Raw genomic sequence first — 15149 nt, 5'->3', positions numbered from 1 at the left:
TATATATATATAAAAAAAAAACTACCCTTTTGTTTTTTAGCTTTCAGCTTTTAAAATACCTAACTATTATTTTTTTTTATTCACTAATTTAAATATATTTACTAATATACTTTTTATACCCTTAATGAAATTATTTATAATATATGTCCATCAACCTTAAAATAACTAAATTGTCTCATATACATTAATTACCTTTATATTATTGACCACACCGCAACCAACGCTGCAATCCGTCACATTCACCCGCCACCACCACCACCTGCAATGTGGGTACCCGTCTGGACCGGTAGATATAAAATAACATTTAACTTATAGAGAGTAACATGTTAATAAAAATTAAAACAATATAAAAAAGTTACATTTTCCACAAAATGTAACAGCCTGAAAAAACTTACGAATACGTGCAACACCTTCCAATTCGTTTAACTACTATAAACATTCAGAAAAGAACACATGAAATGAAGATAATATTACATATGTCTGTTGGGATAAGATTAAATCTTGGAAAGGTATGGAAGAAAAAGTAGAGACCATACATAATAAACTAGGAAAAAGCATATCGGTTTCAACATCAAATTGGTAGGAGCCGTTTTTGTTTGTAGTGCGTCATGTCTACTGTTCAAGCCCAAAAAGTTGTCAAGGTAGTTAACATAAACACATGAATTTCACACAAGTGGCCATCCATGGCACCCAAGTTGATCGACCATGACATATGTTTAGAAGAGTAACAGATGATAGAACATTGGAGAATATTAATTAGGATATGGTGTTGTTGATGACAATTCTTCTATTCCACTACTATTGAATAATTATTAGTACAATTGGAACAAAACCCATAAATTCGTTGTTTTTTTTTTTTTAAATTTTTTGATTCATCCATGATAAAAGAGCAATAATAGAATTTTTTCTCTCTATATATCTATATAAATATTAAAACAGTAGGAATCCTAGCCTTTTAAGTCATTCTCCCTAAATCAAAGCTATGATTAAATGTTGCCACATAAGATTTATCATATGTGGCATCTCCATGTTTTTTTTAAATTATCAAATTTTTTTATAGAAAATATAGTATAAATTAGAATTAGAATATAGAAACTATAAAATTGGATATATCGTATATGAAAAACAATATATTTATGGGATTGATCAATATTAATTTGGTAATAATATTACAAATTCACTAATTCTTACATACCCTTTATTATTATTGTTATTATTATTATTATTATTATTATTATTATTTTATTTTTATTTTTAATAAAATCGTCACTTTGTACGTACGATTACAAATTCTATATTACTAAATCCTTATATTTGTTAGAATTATACGTACGATTACAAATTCATTTGTTATTGATTCCATCTGTATGTATTTACGATGAATGGTAATATAATCTAATCACATTAGTAATTCTATAAAAAGGGTTTTTTTTAAGCTTTATTTTGTGTATGTATATAATTGCTATTTAACAAATAGTTAAACATTCATCAAGCTCTATGTAGTCAAAAGATTCAATCATCATGATGTGGAAATAATATACTCTATATGAACTAATAGATGTATCAAAATAGGTTGGCTCAGAGTCCAAACAACTTCACCTAATTCTTGATCATATACTCTGGGCACTCCAATAAATCGAATTCGCGTGTTTAAACTTTACATGTAGGTCTACACTACACTTCATTGTTTTCTTTTGTTGACCTAATTGTATGTTGCGGGTATTCGACCAACTATAACAATTCTTTAAAGTATAGCCAAAGTCCTCAATGCCAAATTTCAACCTGAATTTAGGTCTATTTGTATGTTAAAACATTATGCATGGAGTCCACATTACATAATCTATCATCCAAGGATTTGAGGTCACTATATTTTTCTGTTTCATAATATAGTTTATTATTATACTGCTTTAAAAAAAATCCGCACATCGTGCGAGTAAAAGACCTAGTATAGATATATATATTGAATGCATGGAAATCCGTGCGACATCATTTTTTTATAACAATTTTAGATCCTGTCGTTTAATTTCTTGCAATAGTAGTCCCCCATCGTTTATAGCTATTAAGAAACTCTAACAAGCACCAATGCCCGTTTAACTTTTTTGGGGTCTTTAATGGAAGTAACAATAAAGACTGCAAACCACGTATTTCTCTAACATGAATTAGGTCATTTTTCAAAACGATGGGTTAACGATCGTTAGATGCTATTTTACTATCTAACAAGAGTTACAAAATCTCATGCAAATCAGATCCATTTTTCAAACGAGCATTGATGTATGTAGTAGTTTGTTTTTTTGCTTTACGTTTTTATTTTTGCCTTATACTTTTAACTAAAATTGTCGTTTTTTCAGTTGTTTTGAGTTTATACAATTTAGTGTACAAAGTTAATATGGTAATCAAATTCATAATGTACAACATATTTAAACGGTGTTGGTTTTTCAACCATGAGATATATATTCATACATATCTGGGGAGATCGTCGTGTTGCTAGACGAACATTCTGTGTCATTATACATGACGCATATTGGAATATCCTCAAGTGGAAGTGTTGTAATTGTGAGAATATTTCGATATATTTATAAGGTCATTTATCTATGAACCTTTACACTGTATTCTCGAGTTTTTTTTAAAGAAAACAAAGGAGAAGATTGGATAGCAGAAGGAAGGATAAAAAATTATATTTATAAAATGCATTCTTGAGTTTTATCATTTAAAAGAAAAAAAAGTGAATAAAAGGATTTAAATGCATTCTTGAGTTAAAAGAAAAGGATAAACATATGTAATTTTACATTTATAACCTCATAGTTATTATAATCTATATAAAGGTTTGAAGTGTATATTGATAAATTTACAAGTTATCCTTCCAAATCTTGTCAAATATGGAGAGAAAGTTTTTAGGTCCAAAACCCTCAACTTTTCCTTTCTTTTACTAAAAAAACTCAAGAATACAAAAACATAAGCTTTTTTCTCCTTCCCTTTCTTATCCCACACAAAAAAAACTCAAGAATGCACCGTTAGGGTTGCACAAATAGAACAAGGGGAGCTTTAATTGAACTTTAGATAAATAACAAGAAATCCATTAGAAATGAAAATAACTAAAAGTTTCCAAAAATACATTTGGAAATGACGAGCTTGGGGAGTTACAATGATGCACTGCAATCCATTAGAAATGAAAATAACTAAAAAATTCATCATGTGCTATATTTTTTTCGTACATCTTATGTCTAGCTTGGGGAGTTACAATGATGCACTACAATCAACCATCAAACTTTAAGTGATTTGCAACACAATAAAAAAACGTGTTTTAGGTTACTGAATCGACCAAACACACATTTTTTACATCAAATGATACTCTAATGACCTAGACCAGTTATGAAATGAATCATATAATTTAAATGACATTAAATCAATGTTGTTATACCTTAATTATCTAGAGATTACAAAGAGGAAGCACAAACTTGACCAAACACACCCGAATGAACACGTTAAGGATGATTTTGCAAAGGAATCCATATAGGGAGCAAGGGGGCGGCTTAGGGCTGGAGAAACGCAACTCGAAACTAAATAATATGTTTTGACTAATCCTAAATGACCCCTAAAGCTAACGTTAATCTTCCTTAATGACACCTTTATCCCTTATACTTCAAAACGTCGCATTTTAGGCTAAAAACTACCTATCAAAAATACTTACTATCAGATTAAACACGGTTTGCCATATCAAGCACCGTACACACACATTAATAAGGCATTAAGACCTTACACATAAAGCACATTAAGCTCACGTAAGCATCAAAGGGTCGAGCACAAATTGTTGACTTAAAGACTTAAGTTAACCGATTAAAAGTTTAGGATGCTACAGCCAGTCATTTTTATTGACATAGATTTGCTTTCGGGTATCGATACAGTTTGGAACTTACACGAACAAATCACCAACCGCTAGTTAAGCCTTAACTTGAATCGAGTACAATATTCGACATACTTCAAATATAACTAAAAAAAGCTAGTCGAAAATCTCCACGAGTGGGGTGATTCGACCAAAGCCTTTGATGAGGGAGCTTAGGGTTCTAGGCCTCTATTTTTAAAAATAGAAAAAGCCTAAGGGCGCGTTTAGTTGGAGAAAATGTTTTTAACTTTTCCATTTTTAGTTTTCTAGGAAATATGGAGAAAAGGTTTTTCATTTTTAAAAAACCTTTGAAAATTTTGAAAAGGCGTTCAAAATAAAATATGGAGTTTTAATTTTTCCATTTTAGAAAATTAGAAAACATGTTCAAATTCACTTGTTTTCTAATTTTAGGTTTAGAAAATAGAAAAGTGAAAACAAAAACTGAAAAAAATAGTTTTCTAATTTTAGTGCAAAAGTTGGAAAAGGGAATTTTTATTTTTTAGGAAATCTTTTCTTAAAAAATACAATTTGAACGCATTTCCTGTTTTCCATGTTTTCTTGGAAAATGAAAATAGAAAACAAGTGAGTTTTCTTGAACTAAACGCACCCTAAGTTTCTTACTTTTTCCAATGTGGGATGGAAATAAATTCCAAATATTCTTGGTTTTATAGTTTCTTTGTTTTAGCACTTTTTTCATTTTCAAAACTATTATTTGCAAGTTTCATATTTTTTTTTTTTTATAACTTCTATATATTTACAAATTTTAGTTAATCTTTCAATGTTATTCGGGTGATAATTTTTAGATTATATATAAATGTTCGTGTAATAAACTGTCTTTGTACCAAATTCAATAAAAATTCAAAGCTACTCTCCGATAAACTTAGGATAAAATAATGTTGAAATAGATATATTCATATATTCATATATATGTACCACATTTAAAATTACTAAGAACCTATGGTTGAAGTAGATCATCTAGAAGGTTTCAATATTTTTTATGAAACTATTAATTAAACTTCGTAAGTGAAAGTAGAAACAAAAAGACCATTGTTTATATTTAAAAAGCTATAAATTTTATTTTATATAATATGATTGGTAATATCATCATCAAAACACAGGCCACCAGCCACTCCCTCAAACCTGTCTCACCAACTCACATCTAGAAGCAATTATATATATATATAGCCTTGGGTCACTCTTTTCTCTCTCATTCCCCACCCCCCCTTCCCCCTTCCCCCATTTAGTCAAGAAATAGATACATATGTAATTATTATTATTATTATTATTATTATATATATCTTCTATCTATATCTATATATACGTATAGTCAAAAAGATAATTAAACCCCACATCAAGTTCTTAAAATGGCCGGCCATGCTTTGCTCTACTCCATACATCCTTGAGATCAACCAAAGGGTCTAAATTTTCCTTTTCCTTCTTAACCCCACTACAAAAAAGTAGAGAAAAATAATCTACAAAATTAAAAAATGGGAAGATCACCTTGTTGTGAAAAAGCACATACAAATAAAGGAGCATGGACTAAAGAAGAAGATGATAGATTAATTTCTTATATAAGAGCTCATGGTGAAGGATGCTGGCGCTCTTTGCCTAAGGCTGCCGGGCTACTCCGGTGCGGCAAGAGCTGCCGTCTCCGGTGGATTAATTACCTCCGGCCTGACCTTAAACGTGGGAACTTCACTGAAGAAGAAGATGAACTTATTATTAAATTACATAGCCTTCTTGGTAACAAGTAAGTTGGTTTTTATATCTTCTTTTAAACTTACTCTCTCTTGTTATTTTGATTTTTTATCATGAATTTATTGGATAATTTAAAGAATTCCAATTTATTTATCAAAAGAAAAAAAGATACGTATCCAGTTAGCTAGTTAGACTTGAAAATATTTTATTTATAAGTGTACATGTTTTTTAGATTTCTTGATTTTTATTCTGAATGAAAATTATAGTTAATTTTCTGAGTGCTTTTTGTTATATATGTAAAGTCGAGTTGTTTTCTACTCGTATTATATAGGGAGGGCGGTACCAGATTAAAATTTTAGAGAGGCTAAAATTAAAAAATCCATAAAATATAAATATAAAAGGGGTCATAATGTTTAAAAAACTATAATAAATTTTTTAAAATCAATGAAAAATTTGAAAATACATGACAAAAATTTGAGGGAGACAATTGCCCCCCTTGCCCTCTATGTGGTACCGCCCATGTATATAGGTGTGTTCTATATATTTTTTTGATTTTTTGTTTGTACAGTTTTTTTTTTTTTTTTTTCCTTTTTAATATCCATATTATAGAATTTTGAAATTATGTCAATTATGGTGAACGTTATTATTATTATTATACTTTTTGGTAGCAAGTAATTATCTACGAGATCTCTTGTTTCCTTCGTTTTTTGTTTCTTATAACAAAAAAAGCTAAGTAATGAATATTCGTATCCAATTTTGTTAATTGTTAATATATAATATAATCCGTATCCATTTTATTTAAGAGTCAGATGTTATAGTATTTTATTCGTACTCGTAAACTATCACACGGTATTACTAAATTCATTGATGTCAGGAATTGAACTTGATTTGTTTCAAGAGTTAGATATTAATACTTTCTGCTGTTACTCATAAATTATCCCATACTACTCAATTTGTTAATGTAATGATTTTTTACCGGATGTTAAAACAACATAAAGTTATATCGATTTTGATTTTTTAGAATTTGAAATGTTATAGTACAGTAATTAATAATGGTGCCCGGCCTTTTTCTTCTTTGTTTGAAAAATAGGTGGTCCTTAATTGCTGGAAGATTACCGGGAAGGACTGATAACGAAATAAAGAATTATTGGAATACACATATTAGAAGAAAGCTTTTAAACCGAGGGATAGATCCAGCAACTCACCGATCTGTCAACGATACTTCATCACTAGATATGATTACAACCAACACAAACACCAACACGACCAACACGACCAACACAATCTCTTTTGCAAACGCCACTCCAGCTACCAACCATCAGCTAGTCAAAAAAGAAGAAATTTTCGAAGAAACAAAACATATCAAAAATACGTCTCTAGATAATGTTCATGAAAAATGTCCGGATTTAAATTTGGAGCTAAGAATAAGCCCTCCTCATTATTATAAACACCAAAACAATAGCTCATCATCTACTTCTACATCATCATCGTCACCACAAATTCAACAATATCAGGCATTAAAGACAGGTGGAAGAAGTAGTTCAAGTGGTAATTCTACTACCATATGCTTTGCATGCAGTTTAGGTATAGAGAATAGCAAGGAGTGTAGTTGTGCTACCAATCTTAATGGAACAAATAGTAACACTACAACTGGTTATAATTTCTTAGGTTTGAAAGCTGGTGTTTTGGACTATAGACGATTAGAGATGAAATGAATTTTCATTTGGGTTATGTTTTCTTTATTAAATTATTAATCAATATGTATGAATGAATTTACTAAAAACATATTGGGGAAGAGAGATTTCTGTATATGTTTTTTTTCTCAAAATGATATATATTTGTAGCTATTTTCATTTTCTCTTGATTTGTATAATTAAGATATTGTAGTTACTTAATTTTTAAATAGTACTAAATTGTGCTTTGTTTTGTTTTCACAATCAAGGTCTAACATTACAAACAATGTTTCATTTATTTAATTTTTTAATTAGTATGAACAAATTACCATGAACAAATAAGGTGTTACAAAATAATTATGAAAATTTACACTAAAAACTATGAACTTTTAGTTTACACATTTTTTAGTGTGGGAAAATTTCTACAAACTTTAATTTTTAAATATTTTTACACGCATAAAAGCGTGATAAAATTTTTAATTTGTTCACGTTAACTAAAAGTGCGAACAAATACAACATTATTTATAGTGTACATGAAATTTTTATTTATTGAATGGAAAATGGTGTATTTAGGTGGTTATATTTATCTTCCAAAGTAATGATGTGTAGGTGTGTAGGTAACTTGTAAATCAAGTAGTAAAGTATGATAAATTAGGCTAAATTTTAGATTTGTTTTCTAAACTAATTAAAATGGAAATCTGTCTCATTAGATAAAAGGTAAGCATATGTCAGATCCTTACCAATTTCTTGATAAGTGTTGTGTACTTTTGTTAGAGTGTTGTTACAGAATGTTGCCTTGGATAAATAGATGGATAGATTACAATTAAAGATGTAGAAAAGTTGAGAGATTGGGCCATGTGCCTACCTAATTCTCTTTAGTTATTGGGACCAACCCTTAATATAATATAACTTTTTTAATAAATTAATAGTAAAAATCTTATTTTCACAACGATGTTATGATAATGACTTGTAAATCTTCCATGACATGTATCTAAAATCTTTAACTTGGGAGAAAGAATATGTTAATTACAATAATGATAACTTGTAAATCTTGTAACCCCAGGTGACTTTTATTATTTTTTTCTTTTAAAACATGCCGACAGACTAGCGAGATCAAGCAATTACAATGACATTGGAGAAACTGGAATAGGATTATAAGAACGAATATCAATTTTATACCATTCAGTGGCCTTAATTTAGTCCTTTGGTAAAAGATTGAAGACATTAGATGCAAACATATTTTGTAATTATAAGGGGCAAGGGTGTAGTGACAATCTTGGGGCTAATTGACAAGTTTTTAGCCAATTACGACACGTGGCAATGCAAAAAACTAACCAAAACTTATCAAAAGTAAGGGTGTAGATGCATAAACCTTACCAATTTGCCGATTAAAAATAAGATGTATATCTAACCGATGTTCATTGCCAAAAGCTCTTCTCCCAACGTTCACTTGCAACATCCAACGTTCACTAGCATCGGCCAAAACATGGCGATGAAGGTTGCAAAACTAGCCGATTCAACTTGCCAAAAATAGCTGATACAAGTGCTATAGTGTTGCTGATTTACAGAAGCTTGCCAATGATTTTTACCGATAAAACAAGCCGATTACACCCTTCCTCTTAATGTTCGTACGTGGTTCATTTCTTTTTGAAATGTGTATCACTGTAACCCATTCATTTGTTTATTACAGTACGAATTGTCATTTTTATTTTTTATGACAATTTTCATTTTTTCAAACACTTAAAAAGCATGTGAGTTAATTACATCAATGGTCCTTGTGGTTTATTTCAAATTTCACGTAGTTTCCTTTAACTTAAGAATTTACAAGGAGCGTTTTTATTTTCGAGAAAACTTGTTTCACCGTAGATTTTTTTTGTAAGACTTAGAATTTTTAAACTAACTATTTTATCCTTTTTTATATTTATCTATACTATAGAGACTATCTTAAATTGTAACCTTTTTGCAAAGTATGAGGAGTACTTTTTAACTCGATTTTTTTTTTTTTATGAAATATATTTCGTGATTTTGACAACACACACAAAAAGGTTGTGATTATCAAGTTAATTCAAAAACATAACATAATATTCACAAAAAAAAAAAATGTAATTAGTGAGATATAGTTTGTGATTATTATTGAAATATATTTTGTGATATGATAAATGTAATAGCAAATAATGAATAAAATCATCATTTAGATTTTAGGTGCACCAAGACCACTAATGAAACAAGTTTTCAAATAAAAAACGTTTCATGTCATTTTCTAACTTAAAGGGCCAAATGTGAAACCTGAAAAATACCATAATGATCATCCATGTAATTAACTCCAAGCATTTTGTCTTTTAACTAAAATCTGAATTAGTATTATGTTGACATTGGAAACATATACAGTATATGTTAAGAATGACAAAAGATTGCGTTGTAAAAAAAAAAAAAAAAACTGTGTTATATTCGTTTTTTTCTCAAGAAAAAGAGATGTGTATACGTATTAACGTGCAACCCCACCTAGTTAAGAAAGGGACCAACATAATTTTATAATCCAAAGGAAGTTCCGAGAAAAAGGCACCCGATATTACTTACGTATAGGCAAAACCAGATGGTTACATACTTACATGTTGGAAGCGTCTTTTGTTACCGTTTTTTTTTATTTGTTTAATTCAATGTGACCGTTTGAATTTTTTTAAAAATTTAAAAAATTTACTCCTCTCCTTGTTACCTATATATACCTTTTAATCTTTCATTTCTTCTCATTTCTAAAAATACTCATAAGTCATATCTTTTCGAATATATTTATTACTTATTTCTTTCATTTATATTCTTTAAAATGATTCCGACTATTAAAAAAATATCCAAGAAGTATCGAGCACCAAGAAATCAACTCCCATTTCAACTTTCTAGAACCGTCGAAACACAATACGATTTCGGCGGTTCTTCAAGTCAAAACGTCATTGACAACATCTCTCAATTGTTGACCGAGGATTTCTCTGTGCAAGTCACGGGCCGCTTTCAACTTCTTAGAACCGAACCGACAATCACATTTCTTGATGATGATGATGATGATGATGACCAAGTGCAACCCGACGAGGCATATGACGATGTGCGAGACACCTCTCGCCTCCACCTCTACCCGATCGTGGGAAAACGGAAAAAACCACCACAAGAACACCCCCGATCGTTTGGAGTGGCGATGATGAAGAATTGTTGGCCCGATCTTATTTTCATATCTCTACGGCTCCCGCCACCGCCGATCAACAATTATACGAATCTTTTTGGAATAGGATTCATGAACACTACAATAATCAACAAAAACATCATCAATGAATGTACCATCAAGTCAACACAAAATGAAAGAAAATGCAAACGATATTGAACGAGTTTACCGACATCTACAATACGATGGTTAATTTTCCTTCTTAACTATACATATATATATATATATATATATCTCAATGGGCTAGCGGTGCCGATGAGGCCTATATCTTAACACAAACTTTGGAAGAGTGGTCGAAATGACATAAGAACAAGGGATTCAAACATCTTAAATCTTGGAAAGTTGTGAAGGAACATGATAAGTTCTCGTATGTTCCACCGGCGGGTGGTTTTGGTGGTACTTCGACCGAGCCTAATACTCTTACGGCCGGCACCCCTCGCACCGAAGATACTAGTGGGAGTGAGAAAAGGGTTCGAACCGATGAGTCGAGCCACTACACTCGAGTTCCCGATTTGAATGAGAACTCGATGCCATTGTTTCCTCGCAAAACACGTGGTAAGGGAGCGAATTCGGGCAAAAACAAAGAAGTTTTGCTTGGTTCAGTTGAAGAGTATAGGGAGGTGAGTATGGCACACAAAAAAGAAAGGAGGCTCAATCGAAAAATGAGAATGGCTGCCCTTGAAGAACGTGAGAAGCTTGCGCGAGATTTGCTAGCACCCAACTCGAATGGCAATGACAAAAGACGATGGATCAAGACATCCATATTTTTTTGTAACCTCACGATCATTTGGTCATCCCGTGCGTAGTATAGTTTTGCAACGCAAACGCGACATCGTCGACAAATATGGGTGGCCTCATGACAGGTTGTATTAGTTCGTTTTTTATTTTCTAATTGTATTGTTTTTTTATTCTTAGTTTTTAATTTCTATTTGTATTGTGGTTTTTAAATTTAATGAAAGTTTAGGATTTATTTGGAAACTTTGATATTGGCAAGAATTGACAAACTTTGACTCTACACCATGTAATTTGGCAAGAATAGGCTATACTTGCTAGCTGCATTATAACCCAAAACTTTCCAAACTTTGTGACACTACACCCTTGTCCCTCCAAAATAATACTCTAACTAATATCTCATCTAGAAACGACCAATACTTGCGTTGATAGGCACCACCACATAAGCAATATATTCAGCCTATAGTCTCACAGAAAGGGCATAAAGCTGAGTTCACATCCAATCCACGAGCAACCAACTTTTTCAATGTTGGAAGAGAGTTATTTACAGCCTCTTAAACGCAAAAAATTCACTTTCTTAAGGACACATATATTCCAACAATGATTATTTTGACGTAACTTTTGAATTTGTTTTATCAATCAAGGATGATAAGCATTTGAAATCTAAAATGTCTTTCAAGACATGACACCAACACCGGCCATGATCAGCAAATTCAGCAAATAAAGGAAAGTTTACAATTCAAGTAGTAAAATCATCCAACATACAACTCCAAAAAAATGAGGCTGGTCCTAATTACGACCCGAGTCCCACACCAATAAGAAGAGTCAACTTATCTTTAATTAAACAGTTTTGTTCCCTATTTTTTTTTTTAACAGCAGTTATATCATTAAGAGTAATGACTTTTGACGAAGAACCGAAAAACACCAAAATTACATCATATAGTTAGGGCAAATTTTCCAAAGTGACCATATTAAACTATATATTTTTTACTACGACAATTAATCCAAAAATAAAAAGAAAAAAAAAACTATAACATGAAAAATGTCTATACTAGAGGAGTTGTTTCATTTGAAGACCACGTTGTTTCTTTGCCTCCAGAGAACCCACCACCAAGTGAAACATATTGCTTGGACAATGTTCCTTGTTAAACACAATATAAATGCAGGTAACGATCTTTAAGTCAAAGCCCCTATCCAATTCATAAATCCTTACAAAACATTGTGTTAACCCCATTACAAACGTAGTTTTTACAAAACAGATTGTGGCATATTTCGTTAATAAAGAAAGTGATGGCATTTTTATAAATAACTCGAATTTAGGACATCATCTTCTATGAAGTATAAAATAAACTTCCAGTGTTTAAAACGCCAACGCTGCCTCTCAAGTCTCACGTTCGATAAAATCTTTAGGTGATCTAGTGGCCTAAAAACTACATCACCTATATTACGTGAAGTTCCCTAATATATATACAAGGATTAGTAATAAATGTTAAGATAAAACAAACAAGATAAGATATTGACCTATATCTGTTGAGAGACAATGATTATATGTTAAGAAAATTAAATTTATATGTTTAATACGAGTATTTGTTTTATTTGAACCAAAACCTATATATAGAATTCGGTTTTTAATTTGATGTGCATGAATGGTACCTAAACCAATTTTTAAAATTCATTTGGTTTCCATAAAAGAAAAAAAAAAACAAACACAATTTCATGTTAATATCTCGATTTAGAATTGAACTTTTATGTTATATTTCTTAATTCGAATCCGCTATCGAAGACCCATTCCATTTGTTCGTATTCTCATTCTTGAAAGGCACGTGTTTTGATTTTGTGATGAAAGTAAGACTTGATCCTGTTATTAACCAACTAAAGCTAGTCCAGCTTTTTCAACGAACCAACAAAATATGCATTATCTAGGAAAACAGTTTGGTATTTGGATTATTGGATATATAGGCAACAGAGGACCAAATTACCAAAATGCTCATCACTTGACTGGGCTTGTTGGTCAAACATATTGAGTCAGGGCCGATGGCTATAGTAATTAAAGTCGATCGTGAACCACATGTATAAATTGATGATATCGTCACTGAGGTCTATGCCTCGTCTCGTGACCCAATTTGTCTTTTGACCGTATTTATTAGTTTGTTAGTTTGAACTTTAGAAAGTTATATCTTTATTTTTTGTAATCTTATTGATTATGTAAAGAAACCAATCGATATATCCACATATGTGAATAGTTAACCAAGATTGGATACATATAACTAGTTTTTCGCGAAATTTATTTCTCTGTAGAGCATATAATATCTACGACTCTTTTTGACATTTGTCTTATTTTCTAAAAAGTGAGCCGGTCATTGTGGAGTATTTAATTAACGGTTTGGTGGCACTTGTTGCAAATTAGTATGAAGTACTTTTTGTAGCTTATACATTAAAAACAAAGGTTGATACTGAAGTTTTCCAACTACTTGTATTTCTAAGGGAAGAATGGCAACAAAAACAATGTTGTTGTTTAGATGAGGTAAAGTGATATCTTTTTTATAACACTCTATACATATACTACACGTATGTGTTGATGTAAAAGTTATTACTATTGTAATTGTAATTGTAATAACTAATAAATTTTGTAGTAGTTCTGGAATAATATATACTTCTACACCAAATTAGTTCATGGATGGGCCCATAGCCGTAAAAATGGAACGGATGAAGTAACACGTAGAAAAGGTGAACTGGGCTGTGGGCCCAATAGTTGTTTTTGGTAGATATAATAGTAAAAAGGCCTTGGCCCACTGGGATGAGTCAACTATCTATAGACTATAGTTCTCACATAGAAAAGAAAATTGTCATATCATATACTACCTACTTGTTTTATTTAGCGTTTTGTATCTGTATCTTGTATATTATTCTATTCCCTTTTTAGTGGAAAGCTTTGGAAACATTTTATTATTCTAACTGATTTTATAATAATATTCTAAAAGGTTTAGTTTTTGGACCATTTTGTTTTTTAAACTTAAAAAAGAGTTTTTAGGTTAAAATTTTATATGTGACAAAATATTACTCAGGTTTCATGTAAGATTATGAAGTGTTCACTCATTTATGAAAAGTTTCTTTCTATACGTGGTCTTCAATCATACACTAAAAAAAATGATGATAAGATAAAACAATGAACTATAAGTGATCCAACTTGTGATTCAAATAATAAAACAATTTTAATCAGCTTATAAGTCTAAGACCTGTTACTTTTTTACCTAATAGATTTAATATTAAGAACTTAATACTTCAGTCAAATTTATGTTTTTTTTTTATTTAATAAATAAAAATAATTGTCAATTACCTATTTTTTACTTAATACATACGGACATGATTTATATATTCAGACATTTAATACATTCCGCGTTTAATGAAAAAAAAAAAAAAATTAAACATGCCCTTGTCTAAGACCACTGAGATTGCTTATATTATAGAAAAAGAAGACATTGGTATATAATTGCTGTTATATTTCTATAGTATATAAAAAGAAGACATTGGTATATAATTGCTCTTATATTTCTATAATATCACCCGTTTTCGAAACTTCATTAATATACAAGTTTAATTATCGTTTTAAGTACAACACTAAACATAGTTACATGTTTCATGAGTAACTAAAGGGATTTAATTGGTGTATCAGTTATTCAGGGTTATTTGGTTGTTTATTCACTGTATTTTGTTTGAAAAGTATTTATCTAGAAAAATATTGTTTGTAAAAATTCCACGTATTTTCTTTATTCGACACCTATGTATTTATCTAGATAGATACTGTTTGAAAGAACTCCACGTTTTTTTTTTACTCGTGAGACACAACTTGGTAGCCAAAGTTACTTAGGGGGAGGGAGCCGAAGGGGAGATGGCTGCGAGATGGAAGCGAGCTGCGGAGGTTCGAGTGAGTTCCGGTTGCCACCTACGCGAGATGGAA

At 30.7% G+C, this 15149-nt stretch overlaps 1 protein-coding gene across 1 annotated transcript; it reads left to right on the top strand.

The window, feature by feature from the left end:
• Positions 1-5184: 5184 nt before the first annotated feature.
• Positions 5185-7387, top strand: LOC122595258 (myb-related protein 308-like). Its single transcript, XM_043767595.1, has 2 exons — positions 5185-5630; positions 6669-7387. Exons 1-2 carry the CDS (start codon positions 5368-5370, stop codon positions 7291-7293), a joined length of 888 nt encoding a protein of 295 aa, XP_043623530.1. The 5' UTR covers positions 5185-5367; the 3' UTR covers positions 7294-7387.
• Positions 7388-15149: the final 7762 nt, after the last annotated feature.

This window comes from Erigeron canadensis, chromosome 4 (genome assembly GCF_010389155.1).
Source record: "Erigeron canadensis isolate Cc75 chromosome 4, C_canadensis_v1, whole genome shotgun sequence".
Classification (NCBI taxonomy): domain Eukaryota; kingdom Viridiplantae; phylum Streptophyta; class Magnoliopsida; order Asterales; family Asteraceae; genus Erigeron; species Erigeron canadensis.
Note: the sequence above shows the minus strand (reverse complement) of the source record. Positions and strands in the feature narration are given on the sequence as shown.